Raw genomic sequence first — 26,452 nt, 5'->3', positions numbered from 1 at the left:
CACAAGCTTTTTCTAACGCGCACAAGGCAGCAGGAAATGAATCAATCTCACATCTTAAAAAAGATCAAGGAGACAACTGTTGTTTTCCCAGTCAATGCTGAAGCAACACACAATACAATACGAAGAAGGGCCTTTTTCAAATAGGGAATTCAGCAAAAGAAAAGCTAAGAAGCGGATGAAAACATCTTCTCTCCAATACCTCGAAATGCATAGAAAAGAGAAAAGTATGATGATTCATGATAGCAAAGACAAATGCAATCAAAGGGCACTACCCATACCACGTGATCTTTGTTCCTCGAGTTTCTTGATGAAGGTACTTCTTTTCCGAACAGCTTCAATTCAGGCACTCACCCACACAAAAAATAATGAAATAAAATCTAGGGTTTGACGACTTCAAAATTTTAGATCAATGATAACCAGTTTTAGTAAAATCCCATTTCCAACCCATATACACACTCACACACAAACCCCCATAGCCATCATAATGTATTTATATTTAATCTCTACTGCCACGGAAGACTCAGAGCATATAGGTTTTGGCATCTCACCAGAGAAAGACAAAGTATGGAAGCACAGAGAACTGGGATGAGGATGCTCGTAGGGATTTACAAATACTCCCAAGAGATCTCAAGCAGGGTTTTTTTAATGCTTGGAGAGCTACAATAACCAAGGCTTTACCTAGGAATTGACAAAGGGAGTCTATAGTCTATGAATTATAACAAAAAAAGTTGGAATAGATTGCATGGAAATCATCACTCCATTTACACTGAGATGATCAAAGTAGTGGCTAAAAGCTGTTTTGGGTGGGAAAGCAAAGGGGGGGAGCTCCTCTTTGCTTTTCCTCCTCCCTCTTTACACCTTACAAATGATATAACAAGAGCTCAGTGAAGTAATGGTGGGAAAGGAAGTACAAGAAAAGGGTGAGAGCGTTCACACATGAAAAGCCTTGCTAATGGACTATGTTGTGGTAAACCTAACTTTTCAACTCGATCAATTTCTGCTACTGCAGAAGAAAAGCATAAGGCTTCCTCCCTTTTCTTCTTTCTCATGGAAGACACTCCAAGATTGACAGAGGGTGTGGGTCCTGCTTGGGAGGGGGGGACCTCCTGTTGGTGGATAGACCCCAAGTTTGGTAACATTGACTTCTAGTATCAAAAGTCATTTGAATTAATTACAGCCCGTTGGCCTATTTTGGACATGGTATTCAAAGGCTCACATTTTTGTTCAATTACTCTTGGCACATTGCAATAAAATAAACCCAATGAAGTGACCAGTTGTAACATGGGTGTAAGGTATAATGGCCCGCCCCTCATGGAAGTATTATCCACTTATCCTCCTCCTTTTACAAAAAAAAATGAAAAAAAGAAGAAGAAGAAATCACTTCTACACCACAGTTGTCTTGTCCGTTAAGATAATGACCCATTATTGAGGGAGTGGTTTCCTGGATGTAAGTTATAGTAGACGGTTTACGGGATCTAGTCTAACAGAGAGCCTGTGTATTTCCATCAACAAGCCTTTGAATAGAAGAGTCGTTCTTCGATCTCTGGAAATTGATTCATAATATATTTTTACTATTTTAAGACAGTTTTTCTTCAATCGGTTAAACTAATAATTCGACTACTTTCTCCACAGATGTTATAAACTTCAAAATTAGTTTGTCAAGGTTTTAAAATTTTACTTTTATGTTTTTTGTATAATATATATATATTTTTAAAAAAATTACTTTAATCTGTTTAGTGTCTATAGTTTGATATGAAGCAAGAGCTATGAAGTGTGAATTTGTCAACACAAAAACCCTTTTCATCATCCAACTTCTCTTGAATACCTCAGCCACAACCTCTTTAATGGATGGCACAGCTAATTCGAGTTCCCAACACAGAGAGCAAAGCTGCTTTTGTTGTGAAGTGGAGTGAATAAGTGTGGATTGGCTCAATCAATTGTAGACAAGAAATTCAAGAAAGTTACCAAGACAGGGCAAAGAAATTGATCTTGGGAATGTCTGAAAGCAAATGCACAGAGCTGCTTCATTTGATTCTTGGAATATTACAGAATGAAGTGTTTCATATGTTGTTGAGACGATGACATCTCTTGTCATCGAGAGACCATAACTGTTAACAATTGGCAACGAGCACTCCATTTGTTTTGAAGCCAAGAATCAGATTTTGCTCCTAGGCTCGAGAGACCATAACTGTTGACAATTGGCAACGAGCTCTCCATTTGTTTTGTTTCTCAAGCAGATACTGGTGTTCGAATAGTTTCTCTCATGGTTCAAAAGCCTAGAAATCATCTCCAATTCGTCCTGCTTTTCACAAAACAGTGAGATTGTATGTTATCGATACTAAAGTGGAGAACAAAGATTCTGTGAATTCTGGGCACGGAAGCATTGCAAAGATATGGCAAGGAAAATTGAATTTAAAAGCTTCCTTTCTTACATCAATCTTCGGACTGGATAGATAATGAATCGACAAGTTAACCGTGGCCTTCACCGAAAGACCATAAGAGAGAGCTGCAAAGCCTCCGGCCATATCAACCAAGTCTGCAATGGCACCTGGAGACAAGGTCCCAGTGGAACCCTGCAAAAGACGAATTCCACGACTAATCAAACCGAGAACAAATACCAAGCGTTTCTTTTGTTTGCTATAATAAAATTGACGAATAGAACAAAACCCACGATCCGATTGGTTCATATGCTCATCAGATAGGAAACAATTCAAAATCGAACAAAACGGGAAGCAGAGAGCCTCATTTTCATAGCCAGAAGAATGAGGCGTCGAAAATGGGGAAAGACCGAGGAAGGTTCACCCGAAACAGAAATTCACCTACCGTGAGACGAGGAGGAACCTTGAAAGAGCAAATGACAGCACCTGGCCGGATTCGATCAACTTTGACGCCTCGAAGGAAGAAACCTTCGAATAAGGTCGGGAATTTATGTCGAGGAGGCAGAGCAGCGAGTTCCGATACAAGATCAGTTTCTTCTTTTCCCAAAGTCAAAACCTGCCTCACCTTCTCCGTTGCTCCTTTATCCATTCCTTGACTTTTCTCTCCTCAGTCGCGTCAAACTGAAACAAAAACAAATTCTTCTTCTTCTTCTCCTCTCCTTCTTCTCCTTCTTCTTCCTCTTTCTTCTTCTTCTTCCCCTCCTTGAGTTTTTCTCCTGTTAGTTATAATTTCTAAAAAGGCTGATAGTGATTGCAACATTTTTTATGAGGTGAAATAATATAAAGTATTTATTGGTAAAAATAATTTTAACCCTTAATATTGATTATTGGCAGCAAAAAATATGTTTTTAGGTTGGATATTTATAATTATATTAATTTGAATAATAATATTCAATGGAAAAATTCAAATTTTATTGTAAAATAATTTTTTTTTCGTTATGGCTGAGGAGTTGACTGATAGAGATATAAAGATAAACATAGTAATAGATATAAAGCTAATGATAGAGACTAGTATTTATTACTATGTTTATCTCTATGTCTATGTAGGCAGAATTGACCCCATTAGAGTGAGATATAATAAAAAATAAAAAATTTTTATGTCATCAAATATTTATAATTATCTTATCCGAATAAAATTTACTAGCAAATATCTTTTTCCTAGGAGTTGATTACATGGGAAGGAGTTGACCTTGTCTAAAAGTTATTTGGTGCGGAATATGCAAAACAGTTGAGATGGGCCGTTGATTATGATCGGACGACTAAGATAACGTTTTGCATGTTTCGTACCAAATAATTTTTTTATATTGGATCAACCCTCTTCTGCCAAATATTTATAACTGTACTTATCCAAATAAAAATATTCGATACCAAAAATCAAGTTTTACAGCCAAATATCTTTTTTCCCTGTATGTGAGAGTTGTAAAATATTTTTTGTCCCTAATATTGACTATTTCAACAAATATTTTTAATTATATTTATCCAAATAAAAATACTCGGTGGCAAAATTCTAATTTTTCGGCCGAAAATTCCCGTATTTGTGGGGTATTTTTTTTTTCCTACAAAAAATTACTTTCCATCAAAGATATACGTTTACCGGATAGTAGCAAGAAAATATTTATCAATGAAAGCCATTTTCTGTCAGAAATGTTTCTGTGGGAAGCTGAAACAGGTAGTGTCTTATTAAGCAGCAGCTCCAATGGGTGCACCAGCTTTGAGTCTGGAGGAACCATATAGAGTTTCTTCAAACCGGATTATCTCATTCTTGGATCCATAAGCCACTTGTGTTCGATCGTCGAGATTGATAATCTCCTTGTCTAGCACAGACTGCTTCCCATCACTGCTGTAACCTCCAGCTTTCTCAATCAAGAACCCCAAGGGAGCCACCTCAAATAACAATCTTAGCTTGGCCTTAGATGTTGGAGAAGTCACATTTGTGAATATACCCTTTTCCTTTACTATGATCTGCAAAACCAGATATCTCAATCACTGCATGCCCATAGAAAAGAGAAGCAGAGCTAGAAAGCCAAAAGGCTATATGAATTTTTAGGAAATGGGGAAGACCTGGTGGACATCAGGCACCATTCCTCCAGTGTACCTAAGTGTGTACTTTTCCTTTACATAGTAGTTGATCAGCTGTTGGAAATGTATTTCACAGAGTTAAGGAAGTTATGAGGTGACAAATGTAGTTCAATTAGTAGTTCAATTACCTTATCATAGTCTGGATTGTCAAATGTAGCCCTTAAGTTCCCTGGAGAAAACATCTTGCCCTCTCCGATCTCATAGGTATCCTTAACATGTTGCCACTTCCCTGATAAGAGGAGCAAACAAGTTACAGTAAAGAAAACACATGATATCATTAATAAGGGATAAGTATACTCCCTTCAGTTATCGGATAAGATCCCATTGCATATTGTATTTATCTTATCATGTAAAGCTTATCTTATCTATTTTAAATTATATATATACAACCCTTACTCAATTGTAAAGGCGGTTCAGTTCAACACCCAACACAGTATCAGAGCAGAACGATCCCTCTGCATCTGTCGTCCTCCCAATTTTTTTTTCCGCTTCCACTGCCTCTTCACCCCCGTTGTGTTCTCTGCAATTCTGTATGTTGGATGTTGAATTGAACCACACTTTTACAATTGAGTAAGGGTGGTATTTATACAATTGAGAATATAAAATATAAGTTTTACATGATTAGATAAATACAACATGGGATAAATCAGGATTTTATCCGATAACTGAAGGATTATGCTTATCTCTTATCAATCATAAGAAGCAAAGGGATAAACCTTCATCCAAAAGCAGGAATTCATGGGTTCCTGGAGCATCTTTCAGAGCGATAATGTATGTTGTGCGAGGGCCATAGATACCCATAGCAGCAGCAACTTGATCTTTTCCGGTTACTCCTGTTAATTTATCCCCAGGCCAAACACCAAAGATGGTACCAACAGTGAAATTTGTGTCAACTATGCTGGAACCATCAAGAGGATCAAAGGCAACACTGAATCCACCTGTCTTACAACAAACAGAAGAGGCCTCTTAACATTTCCCCACTTTTCAACTTACTGATTACTTTTGTTTTCTTGAAGAACTGAGCTTCAGAGCTTGTTCAATCTCTGTACCTTCAGTTGGGCCTCCCATGTCCTGGAGCTCAGGCACTTCCTCTGAGCAAGCAAACTTGCAAACATGCGAGTAAGTCAAGGCCTGAAAGGGTATTACAGAGTGCTATGAGAATCAAATTGAATCGATCATGAAGCTTGTTCTTTGCAATCGAAAGCTTAACTGAGGATGCAGGAGGTATTTGGTTTTCTCAGACCTCAAAAAGGAGCTTGTCCGCAAGCATGTCAACTGCAAGTTGTTCATCTCCGAACGAATTTACACAGGCCGTTCCTCCACATGAGGCAGTCCTCACTTTGAAGGCAATAGTCCTGAGAGCTTCCCCCATGCACATAAGGAGCCTAATAAGATTCTTGTCTGGAGTAGCCTTTGCCAGGAACTCTTCCTATCACATAAATGATTCCCAGATTTTAACTCTGTTGCGGAAACAAACCAAAGTATGTAGCAGATTCAATCAATGAAAGACGAAGCCAAACCAACAAATTCAAACTCTAAACATGACACGATTTAAGGCGAGCGACGAATCGTCCTCGTTTAGAAAGCAGAAATAAGCTTACTAGATTAGAAGCTAGCAAATTCGCAAACTACTTGTGGGTATAAATGAAGCCCGCAGCTTACCAAGCTTTCGCCAATTTCGCATTTAGTGACAAGCGAAGAATAATTTCTCGTCTTCGAAACTTTGGGCAAGGATTTCGAGACTACCCGCAACGATTCCCCGAAAAGCGAGCTCGATTTCAAGTTCTGCAGTACCAGTTCAGATAAATCAAAACAATCAGGAAAAATCGATATTCTTCGGATTGTTTTATCAGGAAAAGGCTACTCATATAAAATCCTTACTCGATCTTTTGCTAAATCACATTACAAACCAATTAAATTGCAAGAGTGAAGTTGGTCACTGGACTCCCACTAACTAAATAGAGAACCCGACGAGTTCAAGCAAGATCTTTATTAGTATTTGTTCATGAATTCCAAACCAAGTACAATGCTGTAAGGTACCCGACAGGTAAGAAACCCAGAAAGGGAAGGCGTGGAAGCCATGGCCGTGGCGCGCTGGGAGGCGACGCTGGGCAGCACCGCCCCATGAGAGTAACAAGTGATACCAGTCTCCATGTTAGAGAGACACCCTAGGAACAGAGGAAATGCAGAAAGTCTTCTTCCCTGGTCGCAGTAGGAAGAACGGCAACAAGCGAGGAAGGAGAACGCCAGAGGGTGATCACAGCAGATAAGCAGCTGCACTCGTAGGTGCCAAGTGGTCTGGATAGGATTCGAAAGAGGCTGAATTGACCTGCAGCCGTTAATTGAGTATGTGGCTGTCTGCCCATTTCTGAGAGATAGACGAGTGTGAGGCCAACCCATGAAGATGATTCTCCTCGATGCAAGCGACCAATAACAAACAGTTCCACCCAATTTGAAAAACCATTTTGATCTAGATATTTCATAATTGAATGGGATTATTTATTTTTTTATTTACTTTTTAATTTTTTATATAATCATATTATTTAAAAACGTATTGCTAAATGATAATCTCAATGTATGTGATCCAAATGCATTATTTAATCATTTAGATTTTCTATTTTTCACTGAAAATAATTAAGATTTGTTATAATTAATTATTTTATATGTGGTAATTACTTACAATTCTACAGTGGGATAGTGGCTAAAAGGACTAAGGCTTAGATGAGAGCAGACGAAGAAAACAGACCACATTTCACATCCTCCATGAGAGCAGTATGGGACGAGAAGAGTGATTTACAGACTTTCAAGCACTAAGCTAAGGATGAACAAATCCAGTTGACTGCTTTGGACATTTAACAGGTAACTAGAAAATGTTTAAGGTTAGTATATCTATGGAGGATCAGAATGAATGCCGGCCTTCTGCAATAAGCTCCCCAGTTGCTTTTGCTTTGTTTCGCTTTAGAACACCAGTCCCTGAGTAAACCACCCTTGTGTATATCTAACAAGGATCATATTTTGCTGGTCAGCTTACCAAACAATGAATGCCGACCTTCTGCAATAAGCTCCCCAGTTACTTTGTTTCTCACTAGAACACTAGTCCCTGAGTAGCCACCCTTGTGTCCCAAAGTCTTTGAGACGATCTCCAATTCGTCCTGCCACCATTATCGAACACAAATTACAAGTAATAGGTCAAAAGAGAAATTAAAACTTGAGCAAGTGGAGGATGCAGAATTTTTATCAGAACATAAGAACAGAATGCAGAATTTGGAGATTCTTACATCCATCTTGGCAGCAGACAAGTATGAAATTGACATGTCAACTGAAACTTTTGTAGGCAGACCTTCAGAAACCAGTGCAGCTGACCCTATTTCATCAACTAGGTTGGCTATGGCACCATTAGAAAAGTTTCCATTTGCATCCTGTACAATACTTTGAAATCACAACTTCCAAGATAAAATGGATTATAAGATTATGGAAACTCCCTCAGATAAAGGAGGATAAAAGAATCTGGTGAAGGAGATGATGATATACGTGCCACAGCATGCAAAGATTCTTTTTTTTCAAATAAGGTTGTACCAAGAGCTGCAGGAGCACAACTCATAAACCAGCTAAAAGGAAAAAATTTCAATCCTTATTATTTTCAAGTCCAACAGTTCAGATTCTTTTAGAAACATAAAAGGAGGATTGCAGTGAGTTACAGTTAGCAAATCTTAAAGGTCAAGTTCATATCAAACGTCTATTTTTTTTACATACGAGGAAAGATATTAATCACATATCACTTGTCATATGGTTGAGTCCCATTAAGATCAACTATTTTGTCACTTATCATAAGTTCTGATTCCAAATGCACCAATTACCAACTGTACTTAAATGTGTCAACACTTCTGTGCATTTGCCACTTTCCCCTTATCAGAAGAAACTGATGGATTTCTTTAGATATTAAAAATATTGCGATTTAGCTATAAGAAGCATGCAGCTAAGGACTAGGTATAAACAGTGTAGAGTTTTTTATGACATAAAGTACTACAATTTCTCTTTTGATCGTCTACAGAACTGGCGAAAGATGTGGCAAATCAGAAATTTGAGTTGAATATAAAAATACACATAGATAAGTATCAACTAGGTGATCATTCATTTGTTGTTAGGGATCTGCTCCCTCCTCCTTTGTAATTTTTTCTTTTGTTAATATAAATACATCTTTATAAAAAAAAAAAAAAAAACTAGGTTATCATTCCTTCTATATGGATCCATACTCCCAGATCTGCCAATCACTTAGCGGGCTTTCAAGCTAAACGGGGTTCTTCCCTCCAAGACCTTGTTGTGGAGGAGGGCCCTGCGTGGTATGTTGTATTCCTCTCTCTTTGAATAAACTAGGTGATCATTCCCCAAACAACCCATCGGGCACAAAGTTAAGAAAATTAAAACCACAGTGCTATTTCATCCTGAGGATGACTCTATCTACCTCAAAAGGAGATGTCTTCCGCCATAATGTGCATTGAGCAAAAGAATTCCATGGCGCTACAAAAGCAACCCACTCAAACAACCATTGGGCGACAGTAATAAGCACTCAATCATTCTCCAGCCTCCAAAGTTGATTAGAATGTAGAGGCTAAAGCCTAGACAGGAAAAGGAGTTATGGAGATTCCATATAATGGGAATTCAGCGACTTAGCTTGACAAATGAACATATTAAATTACCAGAAGACAATTTCCTCAGATTCAAATTTGGCATCTGATAAAGGGAAGCAAACAATTAAAGCTCAGACATCATATATAAGTGTCTTCATTCAAAAAAGACAAGCCTCCATAGCTTGGATATTGTGTTAAATGCTTCGAACATAGTTACCATGTAAAGAGTTAGATTCAAAAAAATCCATAATCATCTCTCATATTAAAAAAGTAAAAGGGTCTCTTACAGGCATTACTTCGCATTTCCACAACAGAAGATAAAGTGGTAAGCCAAGAATTTCAATTAAGAAACACGAAGAATTCTCCTTCAAATTTAAAATCTTGCCGCTAATTTCCATTTGATAAATGAAGAGGAAGAAAAATATTACCATGAGCCGTGAAGGGACTCTGAAAGTGCATACGAGAAAACCAGGTTGGATTTGGTTAATCAGAAGGCCGCCTAGACTAAAAGCTTCGTAGAAACTCTGATTTTCGGCGAATCGGTGAGGCACAATTGTGAATTCTGACACCCTCTTCGAGTCTTCCTTGGTCAAAGCTAAAGCCGCTTCCACCCTCGCCTTCCCCTTTTCCACCACCTCCATCGGCAACCTCTTAAGCTTCTCTGCTTCTATAATTCTGAAAACAATTAGAAGCAGCCCCACTCGATCTTACCTCAACGGGAGCAAAAGGTTTCGTGACTTCCTTTGGCAGTGTCGGCGTTGACTGGGTCAGTGTAAGATGGAGAAAAGCAACAAATACAAAGTGAAAATAAAATAAGAAAATGCAATAAAGGACTATTAAATACAACTCAAGTCCATATAACCTTTAGTGTACTTAATTTTTAATTTAATTTAAATCATTTTAATTCTAATTTATTGTTGTTTTAATTTATTTTTATGTTTATTTAAAATTACAACTCATATTTATTTGAAATTTTTAGATTTTATTATTTTTTAATGATTAAAATATATGATGTATTACTATAAATAGAATAAAATAAATAATATTCTTATAAATAGAATAATTTTCCTAAAAATTGATATTAATAGGCTTCATAAAATTGCATTTAAATATAGTAATTTCATTTAGGTAAAATTTGTATATATAATTAAATAATCTTAAATATGAGTTAAAACTGTAAAATATACTTAATTAATTTATTAAAATATTTTTATTTATTTAAAAGGATAGTTCCCACCTCTTCAACTTCCCATCCCTATTGAGAAAAAGACTAGTGGGAAATTATTTGCAAACTCCCTCTTCCAAATATAATAATTTTTTGCCTATAAAAAATATAAAATCCTATATATTGCAATTACTTGAATGAATAATTTTATGAAAATAAATGTCCTTAAATCGGTAATCGCTTCCTATCTCTTTTAACTGTTACCCACCCAACCTTTCTCTTCCTGGGTGAGGAAAAAATATTAACTTTTTTGTGTCCACAATCTCAATTCTGTTTATAGACAACTGATCTCCATCCTTCATGTCCTAGCAAAGGGAATTTTTTCTAATAGAAAAGAGGTAATGGGGATTTAAAAGAATGCTGCCCTTGTTGAATTCTGATGACAAGAATTCACCTTCACATACAAGGTAATTGAATAAAAGATAGAAGCTATAAACCTGCTAGGGAAAGAAAATTAAAGATGTTAATTGTGTGAAGAAGTCCTCCCAAGTGGATCAAGAATCTCTTGACTCGGACTCTTTGCAGAGCTCTCAACCAATGATTGAAAACCAGGAGTATCAGCAATCGTTATGCACCTTGAATTTGTCTTTCTTGGATGCAAGAGATCACTTAATTTATGGATTCTGGTCACTATCACAGGAACAGTATTTGAAGCTAAATCGGATAATCCAGTCCCAGCTGAGCTTGATCCCTCTCCCACACCCTTCAGGATTTCTAATTCCGTGAACAATTGTAATGTCTTCTCTGCAGCAGCATCCAAACTCAGTAATGCTGCCTTACATTCATCTATTTTCTCTTGCACATTGATTTCTTCAAGAATACCATGACTTTCATCTCCCTCTTTAACGATGCTTTCATCTGCAACAGCCAAATCACTCTGAACGGGAGGGGCAGTGGGAATTAACAAGCTTCTATTGAAGTTTTTATCACCCTGCTGGAGGCAACAGCACACATATTTTAGTTACGTGAAGCTTGAATTTTCGACAAAGCTGGTCAATAAACAGCATCAGTTGTGGCTTCCCACTGAATCTGATGCCCTTATTGCTCTCAAATTAAACATGTCAACCAAATGACATGAATCATGATTTGTGAAAACGAGCTCAAAATGCTTGAAGTCAGAACCATCATGACCAAAACTATTATATTGCTGGTCTTTGCATTATTTATCTGAGATTTCTGAATGAATTACCAACATACCTCATCACAGATGTCAGAAAGTTCTGACTCTTTTGCAAAGAGTGTTGACAGATCTCCTGGTGAACTGTTAGAGGCATTTTCATCAGGGCAATAGAAGGACTCACTACCTGATTTAGCAATTTTCATTTCAGAAAGTCTCCTGGAGCCCACAAGGCAGTCAGGGCGCATGACAAAGTGTCCAGAGAAACTTCTTTTTTTGGATGAACTCCGAACCTGAAGACGAAAATTTACTAGTCACAGTGAACTGAAGAAGGGTAATGACAGAAGAAAAGAAAGTCAGTATGCAACTGCACCTACACTCTTCAGACATCATTTAAGGATATACCAGATATACAAGATCATTTGAACCAACGAGTCAACAAGTAGAACCTGTTAAACCAGATTCAGCAACTTCACTGAGCCAACATTTGATGGATGGGTAGATCAGGTAAGCATCAGAACCAAGTGGAAGGTATGCTTGCATCTCTTGCATGTTATGCATACTTCTTCAAGAAGTGTGCACAAGATACTATTTGAAGTGTCCAGTAGGCCACTAAAATATGCTTCAGGATATATCAGATGTGTTTCAACCACTCCACACAAGCCACTGAAGCTGTGAACTCTCCTTTCTGGCCTTAGCTACCAATAAATGATACTCATAAAAAACAATGAACACCACTTGAAATTGAAGTTAAGCACAACTTTTTAGGATGATAGCTCTAATGCTTTAGATATACAGATCAAGAGATCTTCAGATGAGTAATAAGTGCAACTTTGCTGTCAAAGTTAATGAAGCATATAATGGTAGACCCACCTTTTGTATTGTTGACAGATTGCAGAAATGCTGGCTAAAGAGATCTTCACCCTGGTATTGATCATTTCGTCCACTTTCCATGCTTTTACAATTATGATCACCATGTAACGGCTGGTCTGGAGGCGCTTCTACTACAGAATATAATTGCAAAAATAGTGTAATCAGTCTCTGTGTCCTAATATTTCAAACCAATTTGCTTAATAATTGTAAATGAGAGAAGGTTTTTATTATAAGAAATAAAGTTAAATACAATCTATTTCACCAACAGAAATATGCCTTGGCTATTTATCCAATTTTCAATCTCCCACTCAAGTGCTTTTAAATGGATGGTTTCTACAGAAGGTTGCATACAATAACTTTCATATGATGTTTCAGTAAAAATCAGATCTTAGACTTACAGAAAGTAGGTGCTGCAACTGATAAGTCCTTCATATCTCTCACATCAGGGGAGTCGAATAGATCAAGGTTGACGTTGTAAATGGTGTTCCAACGCCTTTCGATATCATGTCTATTAGAGTTCATGCAAGCAAGAGAAACAATGAGTTGGAGTCTGCAATACCATACAGTAACTGCATAACATACAGATGCAGAATTATTATCACCTTGGGATCTCGTCATCCATATGAGATACCTCACCAGCGTCTGACACTGAACTGTTTGCGGTGTTGCTTTGACAAACATCAGTGCTTTTCCACTTGAGGTAAGACGGGGTATCATACTCACTTGGACTCGTGGAAACAGAAGTATCATCAGTATCCTGAAAATGAAGTGTAAACCAATTTAGCAGTGAAGCTGATCAGAATCAAAATTCTCTGCACTTTTGCCAAATTTTCCCATACTAATTGAAATACTTTAGAAGAGAAGAATATATTAGTAAGAGTATACTAAAAGAAAGCAAAAGTCACACACACCTACATGAAAACTTTAAATGCATTTGTTAAGAGTATAGAGACACAATGATATACCAAAAGTTACCTCAGGCAACACGGTGTCATCTTCTCCATTAACAATCACTTCACTATTTAGTCTGTTTTGGGCCCACTTTGGAAGCTTTGAGACACTGAATTTGAATGGAGTCTCTCCACTGGCCTTCTCATTTACAAGCATTTCTTGGTTATTGGCTTCTTCAGACATTACCACTGTCTCACTTGAGCTTGGTGTGAGAGAAACTGCTCGTTCCACAGCTCTTTGCATCATTTTTGACGTCAAGAGAGGAGGCATCTTCCATATGAAAATGCAGCTGTCACCACCTACCTGAGCACATAAGACAATCAAAAGGAATAGGAAAATATAAGACTGCACAAGATGTAACCTCTTCAACACACATAATCTTGCACTACAGACATGATCAATGGTTTACTATAGTTTTTTCTACAGTAATATGGCAAGAGTAGAAGAGAACTGTTTCACAACATTTTGCTCAATCAATTGAGAAAATTATTTGCCCCAAAGAACATACAGAAATTATGTGCTTGCAATTTGGCAGGAAAATGACACCAGTAATAACTTCAGCATGCCCCATCCATTGAGTGATCAACTCTCCTGTGTTAATGTCATAGATTCCCAAGGACTTGTTAGAGTAGGAGCACACTAAATAGCTACCACTTGGATCTATAGAAACCTTTATGGGCTCCCCACAATCTGGATCCTGTTTAAACGCTTTGATGAACTTCCCAGTGCTGATGTCAAAGAAATTTACCTTCTTATCCTAGAAATATACAAAACTAAATATTAGGATAATGCACAAAAGCAAAACAGGTACTAATTCCTGGTGGTTGGAAATTACCTGCCCAACAGTCACAGCAGTCTGGGATATAGGTTCTATGGCCATGTCATAAATTGCACCATGTGACAGAATTTGATGAGAATGGTGACACAAAATCTTAAGCTGATCATTTGTCATTTCCACATCACGCAATAGAACAGACCTGTTTTTATTCATATATTATTATATTTTGCTGTAAAAATGTATGCAAACCTCACAAACACAGGGATCATAAGTTTTAAATATCTATAAAAAGGTATTTTGTTCATTTACTATGGTTATATATCCGTCATAGGATAACAGTTAGTTTACTTTATGCTAGAATTATATGATTAAATGTTTGTTTTATTCTGATATGTAATTAGGGAGATACAAGGGTTTAGATGGGCATATATGTTATTTTGTACTTTTTCTTACGTGAGTATATAAGTGATTTTAGGGTCATTTTCCAGATGTTGCTGCTTTATTCAACACAGCCTTCTCAACTTCTTCACTTCTATCTTTTCTTCTCTTTTCTCCTCTACTTCTTACTTTTCAATTTTACAATAAGGTGATCCTCAGATGACTTACAGTCAAGTTAGGTTTATTAAAAAACTAAGAAGACCAACTGCCTGATTTCAGAGGTGAATCCCAAATGAACCCATTGAGTGAATTTTTTTCAGAGGTGTACCCCTCATGGCACCTTTAGAATGGTGGGTTTGTTGGTGTCCGCTCACTTGTCACAACTATTTTTTTGGTTACAACAAATGTGGCTGCAAGACTACCTCATCGAGTTCTATTAGCTCAAGTGAATGTGATCCTAAAATCACCTTAAACTCATCATCCAGTATTTGTAAAGAACTACCTGTTCTGAAGAGCAGAAATAACCAATAATATTGATGGAAGTGTAAGAGTTAATAACTACCTTGTGGGGTGTGTTTTATCAAATAAATAAATAATAGATAAAAAGTTGAACATTCTTAAATAGCTCACCTATCAACACTGCAACTGAGAACTTTACAACCATTATTTGTAAATTCCACTGATGTCACAGCCCCGGAATGATCCTCAAAACTTCCAATGGGACTACAATCCCTGCAAAGCAAAATAAAATTGAACAGTAGAGAAAGAGATAAGAAACGCATTCAAACTTCAAATTTCATACTAGGTAAAATGAACAGATTACATGGTCCAACCTTTTGATATCATAAACATGGATTATATGGTCTCTTCCTCCTGAAGCCAGAAAATATAGATTTTTCAGTTCCTGAGTAGCCACATCAATTTTCTGGCTCTTCAAACTGAAACTTAATGAGAGGACCTCTGAAGCATGAGCCTCCTGTCAGGGGCAATGAAATCATTTAAAAGGATGAAACATTAAAAACAATAAAATCAAGAACCTGAAAGGCTCTATTCATGTAAATAATCTTAGAAAAATAGGACATGGAGAAATGTCTCCACTTAATCAGATGAAGTCTCACAAAATTTTAAAATTAGATGCAGATAATAACACTGTAGCTCTTGGGCTGCATTAAGCAATTCTCCTCGACATTCTTGTGTGTTGTCAAGTACATCACACTAATAAAATTTGTAAAAAAAATGTTGACTGTAAAATGTTCTCCACCATATCCGTAAGAGACCCTAGAAATACATATAATCATCCTAAGACTTCTGCAACAAAGATCAAAGTTAAACATACATATTACCTGAAAGCACGTATACTTGTGGGTATTTAGATTATATACATGGACGTTTCCTTGGCAGTCTCCAGCAGCCAAATACTTCCCTTCTAAACTAGCTGCCAGTGCACGGATACTTTGAGTTTCTAAACTGGACTCAACAACCTCTGCATCAAAGACTGCACTGCTCACTGCAGAGAAGCAATTAAGCATTAAATTTTTTTTAATAATAATGAAGGAAACTGTGAAATCCCAAACAGAAGAAAACTTGATAAAAGTTTCAAAATAGTGACTGAATTTCTAGAAAAAAACAGAAAAATATTACTGGTTAGATCTATTATCAAGTTTATTACTTGTTGGTAAGATCTATTATCAAATGGCAAATGTAGATCTTAAAATAGACCAAAGTCAGCTGCCTGGTAAATCCACTTAAGAAGAAAACTAATCGAAGACAGGAGTATCAAATATTGACAGATAGCTGTGACTTGTGATGCTCTAAAAAGATTTTTGCAAACATGTACAGATCATTGTCACTTGTGTTGCTCAAAAAGATTTTGCATTACCTAACTGTAATTGCACATTTTGCTCAGCATTTGACAAAATATCTGATGGATTGCCCAAAGATGCTTCTGATTTAGAGTTATCTTTCTTTGCGTCTGATTGCAGCTCAAAGTCCCATACCCTAATAGTGCCATCTTCAGAACAGGTTGCAAAAGAAACTTCTGCACAAGACCCTCTAGCCGCACATAGAAGAGCTGGGTCATGCATATATTTGCAAGGAAGATTTGTAATATCCCATATGCAATCACTATGGGCAATGACTAAACAAGATTGAACAACCTAAAAGTGCACCATAGATTCAATCAATTCAGTGGATTTCAGATTCAAAAACTTAAGACATGGAAAGTAAACAAAACATAATGGAAGTTGTAATAAATAGGCAGAAATAGCATGATCCCATCCAAAAACTACTGATCATAGGGATGTCTGGATAATTGAATTAGAGAACCCTAAATGGATTGATTTGGACCAGCCCAACCTCCCACTGATACTTCAAGAAAAATTGGGAATGTCCGGGAAAACCTCCACAGGTTTTGGATGGATATTATTAGAAAATTGAATAAAAAAAAAAGGAAGAACAGAAAAAAGAATAAAGCAGAAAATTATTTTCAAAAAATTTAAGAATAAAAAATTAATCTAATTTGTTGAAAATTCATGTTTAAGCTTCACCTTTGGTGTATCTGATATATCCCATATGTAGAGACTGTGATCTCCATACACTACAACTGCAAAATATGTACATTTGGTAATTTAAATGAGTTCAAAGAACAAAGAAGCAACCATAATGCAGGGGCTCAGATATAAACATCCTCACCTAGTCTCTCAGAGGTTGAAAATTGACAAGCAATTGCATCCGGGATTGTAATAGAAGTGTTTTGCCTGAAGGAATTATTTGTTACCAATTCAGAATATTGCAAACTTCCTGTTACTTTAAGAGTATCAATGCCAACGACTTGAACAATTCCACTACTGCAGCAACAAGCGACAACCTTACTGGACACGGAAAGAGCAAAGCCTTTGTCAACCTGAAAATTCAATGGTGTGCCATAGTGAAAACATCAACATCAGTGAGAGAGACAGAACACCCCTTGAACAAAAAGACGCGTATCATACAGGTGGAGAAGCCCAAGACTACCTAGGACCACCAAAGAAAGGGCTTTCAGCAACCTTGGCCAAAATATGCTTTTCATTTTTGTTACAAAAATCTACTGAAGGGTAGTTTCATCTTTTTACATTTTCTGTGACATGTAGAGGTTACATCATCTTATTCTACATGTTCAGATATGTCTCTGGTTTTATTTTCATGTAATTTGAGTAATATATAGTGCAAGATATAAGAGTTTTAAGTGATTTTAAGTGTATAAGGGTATTTTTGTAAATTGACTTCAACTCATATAATAAAAGAGATTGGGGGTCATGCATTCCAAAACTCTCCTTCTCCTTCTCCTCCTTCTCAATTTCTCTCTCTATAACCCTCAATTATATACTTTTTCATGGCATCAAAGCAGTAGATCTTTGTTGGAGGTCTTCGTTCTTCTTTAGTTCCCTCCATTGAAGCGTGCGACTTCCTAGAAAGGGGATTCTTCAAAATTTGTCTTGACTGCTTGGTAAAAATCTGAACTTCTAGGGTTAATGGTTTCTACTATTGTTTGAGTAAGTTTGAAACTGATTACTGCCTCATAAAAGTTTACTCAGTTGAAATCTATCCTCTTTGCACTATGTGCACCCCAATATTGGATCCTATACCTGCATCATCCTGAAATTGCTAACATAGGGCTGCTAAGGAGATGTGGATATCCTTCGAATCTATTTATGTTCAGGAGAGTAATTTGTCACAAGTTTATGAGCTATATAAACTGCTTAGCCTCAAGAAAGATTAGAGAACCCTTACAGAATATTACAGTGAACTTGTTGGTATACAACAGGAAATAAGCATTTTCCATCCTTTTACTGTTAATGAGAGGGAATCTACAAAACTGCATGGACAGGTGCATATTGCAAAATTTCGGATGGCTTGGGGCTAGAGTTTGATGCTGCTAGGGCACAGCTATTAGCCTCAGAGGATGTACAGTCTTTATCTACAGCCTTTAGCAGAGTCTTGCCTCAGAGTCTATAACCCTCATTTCTATACCTTTTTCAATTTTTTTATAACTCCAACAAACCAAACGATTTTAACTAATAATTCATTACAGACTTGCAGTTAAGGATGAAGATAAAAAAACAATACTTGTCTAAGTAATGAGAATTTTACTCCCAATCTATTGAAGTGAAATCTGCCTCAAGTGCAAGCACCACTGCTAAACTTTACAATTGAAGCACTAAGAATGGAGCTTCCCCCCTTATTTACTCTTCCAAAAGCATTTTTTCTTTGGACAGAAGATACAGACTATTATTAGCAAATCAGAGATTTGAAATTCATAAAGTACCTTCAGATCCACGCATCTTCTCAATGAAAACCCAGAATTAAGAACACATAAAATACCTGTGTGTTGAAAAGCATGATGTTAGACCTTCAAAGAGTTATAGACAAAGCATTGAAAGTGCTATAGCCTACCTCCATCTGTCAATGCATATATAGAACAATTATCAGTGGTCCGATCACTCCACTCGGGGTTAGAGGCTGATGAGGCAGCAAAAGCAACAGATACGAATGAGTCTCCTTTTCTACTACCAAGGTTAGGAGGCTTTCCTTCAGTTGTCAGTAAACCTGTGCCAGCATTCACACGAGTCCTTGTCGAAGATCCAAGGGCCCAATATTTCAGGTGCTTTCTTCCAGCAGTTAGTAAGTAGGTACCATCTGATGAAAATGTAACAGATGAAATGGCAGACCAAGATACGCTCACTTTAAGCTTTGTAACCATTCTTCGACTCACCCAATCCCACAGGCATAGGTACCATCATGAGGATATCCAACAGAAACCAGGTGTTTTCCTGAGAATATACCAATAGATCAAATGTCAAAGAGTGAAAGAGTCTAGTATGCTCCCCTCGGTAGGATTAATAACAGGAAGAGCCCAACAGCTTTACTCTACAACGATGGCATCCCACAGAAAATAGATAGAACTGAAGATACAACCAAAGATGGACCAAGGTAGAGATACTGTTTTAACAAACCATGTGGTTCCATAGTGCTCAAATTTTTTTTAAAAAAGGCTCTGGTTTCACACAAGTTTACTACATGATATTGAGGTAAAAGTTGAAATATTTGCATTAGTGAGAATAATCTCATATAGTTTATTGTCAAGAAAAATCTCACAGGTTTTAATTGGGAAAACAATCTCCTGAATTTGAGCTAGTCATTTTGGGATGAACTTGTACCCAACTTTGTCGTAGTACCAAAATAGGACATTGTTCTATTCGGCTTAGTTCGTGCCCCGTTTATCTTGTATCACATTTGTAATATTCACACCACAAGCCCATTGCCTTGTAGTTAAGCCTGGATGTGAGGTTAGTGGGACTCCACATAGATTATGTTTAAAAGAAATCATGCGGTTGTTAGCTGGGAAAAAAAAACATCTTAACTTCAGCTTACTCTTTTTAGGATTAACCTGGACCTAACTTTAACAATTTGAAAACTGATCCATCCATGGCAATCATCTGTGCAAATGACACTGGTTCAGAAATCATGGAGCCCTCATGAATTGGTCATCATGATACCCAGTTACCAAATATCTACGAAATAATGAAATACCAGGTGTAATTTTTTATTTCCAGAAGCACAATGAGCATATAAACAAATTTAACACAAACATACAGAATCAATTATTGACCAACCATCAGGAGAAAAATCTATGCATGCAATCCCAAATCGATGACCCTTCAATTCAGCCAAAAGAGTTTGAGTTGGATAATCCCAAACTAGCACTGCTGGTTGAGTTCCTGACTGCAAAAACATATTGAACGTTTTGGCAATATTTAGTTCAAATAATCAAGTTCATAACAAAAAAATATTTTCACTGCAGAACATTTTTTAAGTTCCAGCTTTATTTTACAAATGAATGACAGACAACAGTATAATGGCCAGATAGCAATCTCGTAATATTGATAAGATGGATACATGTAAAGTAAACATCCAATGTCCGTGTCATTATATTTCTTAAATGGACTATCTACGCTGTTGGAACATTTGTCTCACTTAAAAGCAAACCTCCTAGTGGAAATCTAGATAGCTCTTTAAGGAAATGGTCAATGAATCACTAACAGTCAATAATTTGGTCTTTTGCTTCCTCGAGCAGACTAAGAGTGCAAGAATCACAATTCTCAAATGCTGTACTCGATTACTCAAGGCCGGAAAGCGCATTAAGAACATATTCGTCAAACAATTCATTGCTGGCATCTTGAATGAGAGCCTCACTTAGTCCAAAACAATTCGACAGTGACCAAGTTTGTAATCCATCCAAATCTCTACATTAAATAAACTCGGTAGGTCATATCTTTAGGTCAACCAAGTAAAGAAGCAAGCAAACAAGACAGAAACAATCGCCTCACTTAGCTTCATGAGTGAGACAGTGAAAATAACTCAAATTTTGATAACAATCGAAACTCAGTAGCCTAACAAACGAGACTATCATCACCTCTCCTGCAGCAATGCAGGTTGCACCTCGTCGTGAGATGGCCACACAGCTCAAGGGTTTAGGAGGTCGAGAAGACACCATAAGGTACGACTGAGCGTTGGAATCAAGATCGTAGACCACGGCAACACAACCAGCCACATAAACGCAATTCCCTGTGTAGATGTTGGAACCCAACCCGCTTGCATTTTTTGTCGTCAGGCCAATGATTTTCTCTAAAATGAGCTTCACGATAAAAAAATAAAAAATAAAGTATTAATGTACTAATGAACTCGTGAGCACAGAGCAAAACTAACTGCAGAAAAAACTGCCCTTATCACATTTAATGCAGTCACGAAAAACAAGCTAATAGAATTCTTAAACTTTTATTTTTTCGCGAAGAGACAAGAAAAGTGTGTTCCTCAACAAGTGCGCACGCACCTTTGGAGCTGAATCTGATTTTTTAGCTTTAGGCTTCATTTTCGCTTCGATTAGTGGTTTCGCTCCGCTTAAAGCCTCAACATGAAAGAATGACAAGAAGAGAGAGGAATGGGGAAACCTTGCAGAAATTTTGAAACGGAGATGTTAATGGCGGATTTCACGTTCCCGCGGAAGGGTTTGAATAGCGTAATTGGACGAGCCCGATACAGGAGAACGGCGTCGATGGAAAGGTACAGCGGTACGCTTTCATTGGTGAAGTGGTCAGCTGACTCAGCTCCTAAAATAGCGGACCCCAGGAAATTTTTTATTACAAAATTATTTAATTGACCTTTCTTGTCGCTTTAATTTATATTGTAAAATTATGATTAAATTAGTATATATAATATATTGTTAATATTATCTATTTTAGTTTAATATTATAAATATATATATTTTTTGTACCCTCGTGGGAACTTCACTTTCGTTCCAACAACCGTAGTAGCATAACGCTTAAATGGCACGCATCTTTATTTCTCATCTTTTTTATAAATCACCAAAGTACCCTTACTGAGTAACGAATGGATGGCAGTAAGTAATTTTATCGAACATTTTGCTTATTTCTTTAAGATAAGTAGCTTTAGATTTCTTTGACTCAGCTCGTATCGTCACTCTTGTCCAAGGCGAGCTCCTGCGTTGGCTCGCTTCCGCTTCGCTCCGAAATGAATTTTCGTCTCCCTCTCGATCGAGCAATACCTGCTTCTCCCGCTTCATGCTTCGAAAACTATGGCAAAAGAAATTATTCTTCCGCAATTAGAACTTCTGCTACTGTTTTCTCACAGACTTCAATCCGGAAAAGCTCTGAGAAATTTCGTTCCTGGTATTATCATCGGAGTCACTTTGGAAGCGGCGCTCATGAAGTACTCTTCCGTTTTGTTGTCTCCCCAGCCAAGGTGTCTAAAGATGCTCAATCTTTCGAGAATGAGTCGTCCTCTCAGGCGCATAACTTCCTGGAGTTTATCACTTCGGAGAGGGTAAAGGTGGTTTCGATGCTTGCTCTTGCGCTGGCCTTGTGTACTGCAGATAGGGTAGTGATGTCTGTTGCGATTGTTCCGTTATCTGCTGCTCACGGGTGGAGCAAGTCATTTTCTGGTGTTGTTCAGGTAAACATAAAATTTTCACTAGTATGGAATTCGACTAACCCTGTAGCAGTCTGCTTCCGAATTGCTGTCTTATGCTGCTTTGTTAAGCTTTTTTTTTTTTTTTTTTTGTGTGTAAAGTACTCGTTGGTGCGTCATTTCCCCTTCGTTTGTTCTTCCCAAGAATGGAAGTTTTTGGGTTTAGGAATAGTACATGTTGGCGACTTGGAGTACCTAAAAGCGACTTGCTAGTGAGTGGGATTTGAGGGGCTCGTGAGTGTATTGAAGATAAGACATGTACACTGTTTCCCTGAATCAATTCCGATATGTTCTTGGCCATGGCAATGCTTATTCCTTATTCAAAATTGATAATCTTGGGTGACTTTATGGTATTATTTGAATTATAATTTCCAGTTACTGTAATATAAGTTTACCACAGAGATTTTTCGTCGGACTGCCTTTCAATTCATAAGGGAGATGTACAAGTTTGTTTGGATTTAGAGCAGTTTTCTTATGCTGGGAACTCTCTTCTCCGTTATCACGGCAATTAGATGCTGCAATGCGCATTGTTGCTGTTTGTCCTGATTTACTGGAAATTACTAATCGCAGTCATCTTTCCTCTGGGGATATTTGGTGTCTCCCATAGTTGGAGGGGCGCTTGTAGATATTTATGGGGGCAAGCTGGTCATGGCATGGGGTGTAGCGCTTTGGTCAGTTGGTACTTATCTTACGCCTTGGGCTGCCGAAACCTCTTTGTGGACTCTACTAGGAATGAGAGTTCTTGTAGGCATTGCGGAAGGAGTGGCACTTCCTTGCATGAATAACATGATTTCAAGGTATTGTTCAAATATTTTCTGCTTCAAGGTTTATATAGCTTTGCTAGATTTATAATATTGACTTTCTAGATGTTTAAACGGGTTTTTCTTATAGATGGTTTCCTCAAACAGAACGATCCAGAGCAGTAGGAATAGCAATGGCTGGGTTTCAGCTCGGAAGTGCAATTGGACTGACACTCTCTCCTATAATCATGTCACAAGCTGGAATATTTGGCCCATTTGTTATATTTGGACTCTCTGGTTTCCTCTGGGTTCTTGTATGGCTCTTTGCAATATATAGAGCACCTCAACTTCATCCTCAAATATCTAAAGATGAGTTGGATTATATATTACATGAGAAGGAGAAACTTTTAAGGCCTACTCCAAGAAAAAGCTCTGGGAAGACCAGAAAACTGCCACCTTTCAGACTTCTGCTTTCTAAGTTACCTACTTGGGCGTTAATGTCTGCAAATGCTATGCACAGCTGGGTAAGTCTTATCTGCTTCTCCTTTTCTCGAGTGTACATCATTTCTAATGACTCAACCTGTTTCTCATTTTAATTCAAATGCAGGGTTACTTTGTCGTTCTTTCATGGATGCCCATTTACTTCAACATGGTAAAGCTTGAGCGCCTTTCTACTTTCATTTCTGATGCTAATGTATATATCTTTGGATGGTCTTTCAAATGTGTATCTTAAGCTTGTTAATTGGCTTGAACAGATTTATCATGTTGACCTCAGACAGGCAGCATGGTTTAGTGCTATTCCGTGGGCAACAATGGCAGTTGTAGGATATATTGCAGGTGCATGCTCTGATTTGTTAATACAGAGTGGTTTAAGCATAACATATACTCGCAAACTCATGCAGGTAAGTTTACTATGAGGCTTCTGATCTTGAATTTCTGGTAAACTCATGAAAGTATGTTAATCACATCTACTTTTCCTCATTTTCAAGAAAAAACATTTACATTTGCTCACAACCAGTTTGCGCTCTGAACTTTGCTGTCTTATAAAAATGTTAATTCAATTTGTGCTGAGACTATGTGTTTCTTATATACATATAGTTTAAATAATGTTATGTATAATTTCAGAAGATGAAAACAAAAAGAGAAAATCTGTTTGCAGGCAACAGGTGTCTATAAGCTGACCTTATTTTCCCATTGATCAAAGTGGATCTTAGTGGCTTCTTTCAATTAAAACTCTTAAACAATCAGTCTCAGTTCTTGATACATTATTCTAGTACTCAGCAACATCTTTGTGAAAGTCTGGCTTGATTTTGATACCTGTCTTGTCAATCATTGACCAAATAAGCACCCATAAAAACTACATTAGAGGCCATGTTCTTTTCCAAGTAATCAACAAAACGAATCTTAAGATTAATGGGTTTAACAGTATACAGCAGAAGCTGTTGTTTAGCTAAAATGTCTGAGCATTGAACCTATTATGGAATATATTTTTCTCTTAAGTCATTAGCAAATAATAAGCCATCTATGCCTCTTGTTTCTTCATTCGCATCCTTACCATAAAGACAATTTACTAATATGGAAGGCAGAAAGAATGATGAGAGAGAACAAATAGGGGGGCTAATGTGGATGATAGAGGTGCTTCCTGATCACGTGTAGAATATAAGACGAAGAGACTTATACTAGTACGAGATGCGATTCATAAATAGTACCTCCCTCTTCCTCACTTTTTGTAGAATACAAAATATACTTTTAAACTATTATGGGATGTCCATTCATAAATAGACTTGTGAAAGGCTCAAATACTTGGGATGGGACATATGTTCTATTTTTCCAAGGTGATTTTATAAGCTTAGACTTGGAAGCATGCTCAAGGTCAAGGATTTTCTTGCAATTGAGACATCTTTGCTGGATGTGTGAAGCTTGGAATGTGTCATTATGGGCATGAGTTTTGTTTTGTTTTGTTTTGTTGGTTTGAATAATTTTCGAGTATTTTATTGTTCAGGCATGTATTCTATCCAGACTATAGGATTTGTGAGTACTTATTATTCAATGCATGTATTCTATGCAGTCTATCGGATTTATAGGTCCTGGGATTGCTCTTTTAGGACTAAATGCGGCAAAAAGCCCGTCAGTTGCATCTGCTTGGCTTACAGCAGCTGTTGCTTTGAAGTCTTTCAGCCACTGTGGATTCCTTGTAAATTTTCAGGTGTGCAAGTGTTTGAACATGAAGTTTTTGTTTTTCAAACTGACCTTTGTAGGTTTTTTTAACTCCAAAGTTGTTCTTGTCTGCATTCATTAGGAGTATGCCCCTGAATATGCCGGTGTTATTCATGGTAAGTTATGTTTACTAGTCTCTTTGAACCGATCAATGATGCTCAAACTCGGACTTGCTTTGAATACAATTTTATGAGAAACAAAGCTATTAAGCTGATTAATTTGTCTGGATAACAGGGATAGCAAATACTGCTGGGACATTGGCTGCGATTGTGGGAACCATTGGCGCAGGTTTTTTTGTGGAGAAAATGGGTTCTTTCCGCGGTTTCATCATCCTCACATCTTGTCTGTATTTTGTGAGTGCCCTGTTCTGGGACATGGTTGCTACAGGAGAGCGAGTTTACTTCGATAGAACACATCCATTACCATCATAAATCTATTGTGACTGACTATGATGAACCGTGACATGCTCTTAAAAGTTATAAGAAAATATCAACAGGTTTCATATGCAGTTGCAGTTGGGCAGGATCCGTATATAATAACGTCATTATACTCATTTTGCAAACAAACGCTCGATGTTGGTGGCCAAAAATGTGATAAAAGGCTTAGATCTCAGTGTGAGAGAATGGAGCCAATATTTCTTAAATATTTAAATATTAAGAATCCTAATCTAATATATATTTTCGAGCAGTTCTAATTATTTTGTTTGGTAACAACAAATCTAATGTAGACCGCACGGAGTAACCCTCGAGTGCATTCGTAGTTTAAATACCATGCAGGGGTACTTTGGTTATTTTGTTCGAATCCCCTTGTGGTCGCCTCTCCTCCCGGGATCCCTTGGGTCAACTCGGGTTTGAAATGAGCGAATCGGTTAGAATGGTCCGATCTTCCGAGTCAGAGCTGAGTTCGCCTAAGTCAGCCCGCCACGAGGCAATCCGGCTAGTGATTGTTTGAGAGTTGAGAGTTTGTTACCTGTACTGCGTGGATATTCGCGCCATTTTGCACGACG

The 26,452-nt window shown here is 37.4% G+C and overlaps 5 protein-coding genes across 7 annotated transcripts; 1 reads left to right on the top strand and 4 right to left on the bottom strand.

Annotated features, from left to right (window-relative positions):
• Positions 1–1,895: 1,895 nt before the first annotated feature.
• LOC137942929 (uncharacterized) lies at positions 1,896–3,102 on the bottom strand. 2 transcript variants are annotated; one of them, XM_068788648.1, is made up of 3 exons: positions 2,824–3,102; positions 2,433–2,573; positions 1,896–2,302 (listed from the first exon to the last, which is right to left on the bottom strand). In XM_068788648.1, exons 1-3 carry the CDS (start codon positions 3,025–3,027, stop codon positions 2,156–2,158), a joined length of 492 nt encoding a protein of 163 aa, XP_068644749.1. In that variant the 5' UTR covers positions 3,028–3,102; the 3' UTR covers positions 1,896–2,155. The 2 variants fall into 2 exon arrangements, with proteins under 2 accessions (XP_068644749.1, XP_068644750.1); XM_068788649.1 differs by having other exon boundaries at positions 1,896–2,299.
• A 906-nt stretch (positions 3,103–4,008) lies between these two features.
• On the bottom strand, positions 4,009–6,845 carry LOC137942527 (sedoheptulose-1,7-bisphosphatase, chloroplastic-like). The gene is made up of 8 exons (XM_068788217.1): positions 6,558–6,845; positions 6,180–6,302; positions 5,761–5,946; positions 5,567–5,648; positions 5,234–5,455; positions 4,646–4,746; positions 4,500–4,571; positions 4,009–4,400 (listed from the first exon to the last, which is right to left on the bottom strand). The coding sequence occupies exons 1-8, from the start codon at positions 6,669–6,671 to the stop codon at positions 4,119–4,121; spliced, it is 1,182 nt and encodes a 393-aa protein (XP_068644318.1). The 5' UTR covers positions 6,672–6,845; the 3' UTR covers positions 4,009–4,118.
• A 406-nt stretch (positions 6,846–7,251) lies between these two features.
• On the bottom strand, positions 7,252–9,874 carry LOC137942644 (uncharacterized). The gene is made up of 3 exons (XM_068788368.1): positions 9,574–9,874; positions 7,796–7,936; positions 7,252–7,669 (listed from the first exon to the last, which is right to left on the bottom strand). The coding sequence occupies exons 1-3, from the start codon at positions 9,784–9,786 to the stop codon at positions 7,526–7,528; spliced, it is 498 nt and encodes a 165-aa protein (XP_068644469.1). The 5' UTR covers positions 9,787–9,874; the 3' UTR covers positions 7,252–7,525.
• A 791-nt stretch (positions 9,875–10,665) lies between these two features.
• On the bottom strand, positions 10,666–21,399 carry LOC137943125 (uncharacterized). Its single transcript, XM_068788818.1, is given in 20 exon segments — positions 10,666–11,304; positions 11,568–11,780; positions 12,361–12,491; positions 12,759–12,868; positions 12,963–13,117; positions 13,336–13,614; positions 13,820–14,068; positions 14,147–14,288; positions 15,098–15,199; positions 15,301–15,443; positions 15,811–15,974; positions 16,347–16,623; positions 17,014–17,069; positions 17,159–17,369; positions 18,771–18,826; positions 18,899–19,250; positions 19,253–19,275; positions 20,119–20,227; positions 20,919–21,140; positions 21,336–21,399. Coding segments are annotated over 20 exon segments (3,504 nt in total). The 5' UTR covers positions 21,375–21,399; the 3' UTR covers positions 10,666–10,833.
• Positions 21,400–21,993: 594 nt separating this feature from the next.
• Positions 21,994–25,878, top strand: LOC137942525 (probable anion transporter 4, chloroplastic). 2 transcript variants are annotated; one of them, XM_068788215.1, is made up of 8 exons: positions 21,994–22,474; positions 23,060–23,286; positions 23,381–23,753; positions 23,837–23,881; positions 23,985–24,131; positions 25,298–25,435; positions 25,529–25,562; positions 25,681–25,878. In XM_068788215.1, the coding sequence occupies exons 1-8, from the start codon at positions 22,034–22,036 to the stop codon at positions 25,875–25,877; spliced, it is 1,602 nt and encodes a 533-aa protein (XP_068644316.1). In that variant the 5' UTR covers positions 21,994–22,033; the 3' UTR covers position 25,878. The 2 variants fall into 2 exon arrangements, with proteins under 2 accessions (XP_068644316.1, XP_068644317.1); XM_068788216.1 differs by having other exon boundaries at positions 22,386–22,474; positions 23,097–23,286.
• Positions 25,879–26,452: the final 574 nt, after the last annotated feature.

Source organism: Aristolochia californica, unplaced genomic scaffold (assembly GCF_029961685.1).
Source record: "Aristolochia californica isolate CCGP_79_NKW_82.1479 unplaced genomic scaffold, dmAriCali1.0.hap1 SCAF_10, whole genome shotgun sequence".
Classification (NCBI taxonomy): domain Eukaryota; kingdom Viridiplantae; phylum Streptophyta; class Magnoliopsida; order Piperales; family Aristolochiaceae; genus Aristolochia; species Aristolochia californica.
Note: the sequence above shows the minus strand (reverse complement) of the source record. Positions and strands in the feature narration are given on the sequence as shown.

Excerpts from the sequence above, each read along its gene's own strand:
- LOC137942525 (XM_068788215.1), top strand. The coding sequence starts at position 22,034 with ATGAATTTTCGTCTCCCTCTCGATCGAGCAATACCTGCTTCTCCCGCT. Across the intron at positions 24,132-25,297 it reads ATACTCGCAAACTCATGCAG|TCTATCGGATTTATAGGTCC; the intron begins GTAAGTTTACTA and ends TATTCTATGCAG. Across the intron at positions 25,436-25,528 it reads GATTCCTTGTAAATTTTCAG|GAGTATGCCCCTGAATATGC; the intron begins GTGTGCAAGTGT and ends TGCATTCATTAG.
- LOC137942527 (XM_068788217.1), bottom strand. The coding sequence starts at position 6,671 with ATGGAGACTGGTATCACTTGTTACTCTCATGGGGCGGTGCTGCCCAGC. Across the intron at positions 6,303-6,557 it reads CTGGGTTTCTTACCTGTCGG|AACTTGAAATCGAGCTCGCT; the intron begins GTACCTTACAGC and ends CTGGTACTGCAG. Across the intron at positions 4,401-4,499 it reads TGGTGCCTGATGTCCACCAG|ATCATAGTAAAGGAAAAGGG; the intron begins GTCTTCCCCATT and ends CTGGTTTTGCAG.
- LOC137942644 (XM_068788368.1), bottom strand. The coding sequence starts at position 9,786 with ATGGAGGTGGTGGAAAAGGGGAAGGCGAGGGTGGAAGCGGCTTTAGCT. Across the intron at positions 7,937-9,573 it reads GAGTCCCTTCACGGCTCATG|GATGCAAATGGAAACTTTTC; the intron begins GTAATATTTTTC and ends AGTATTGTACAG. Across the intron at positions 7,670-7,795 it reads TGTCTGCTGCCAAGATGGAT|GACGAATTGGAGATCGTCTC; the intron begins GTAAGAATCTCC and ends TAATGGTGGCAG.
- LOC137942929 (XM_068788648.1), bottom strand. The coding sequence starts at position 3,027 with ATGGATAAAGGAGCAACGGAGAAGGTGAGGCAGGTTTTGACTTTGGGA. Across the intron at positions 2,574-2,823 it reads AGGTTCCTCCTCGTCTCACG|GGTTCCACTGGGACCTTGTC; the intron begins GTAGGTGAATTT and ends CGTCTTTTGCAG. Across the intron at positions 2,303-2,432 it reads TATCCAGTCCGAAGATTGAT|CAGGACGAATTGGAGATGAT; the intron begins GTAAGAAAGGAA and ends TTTTGTGAAAAG.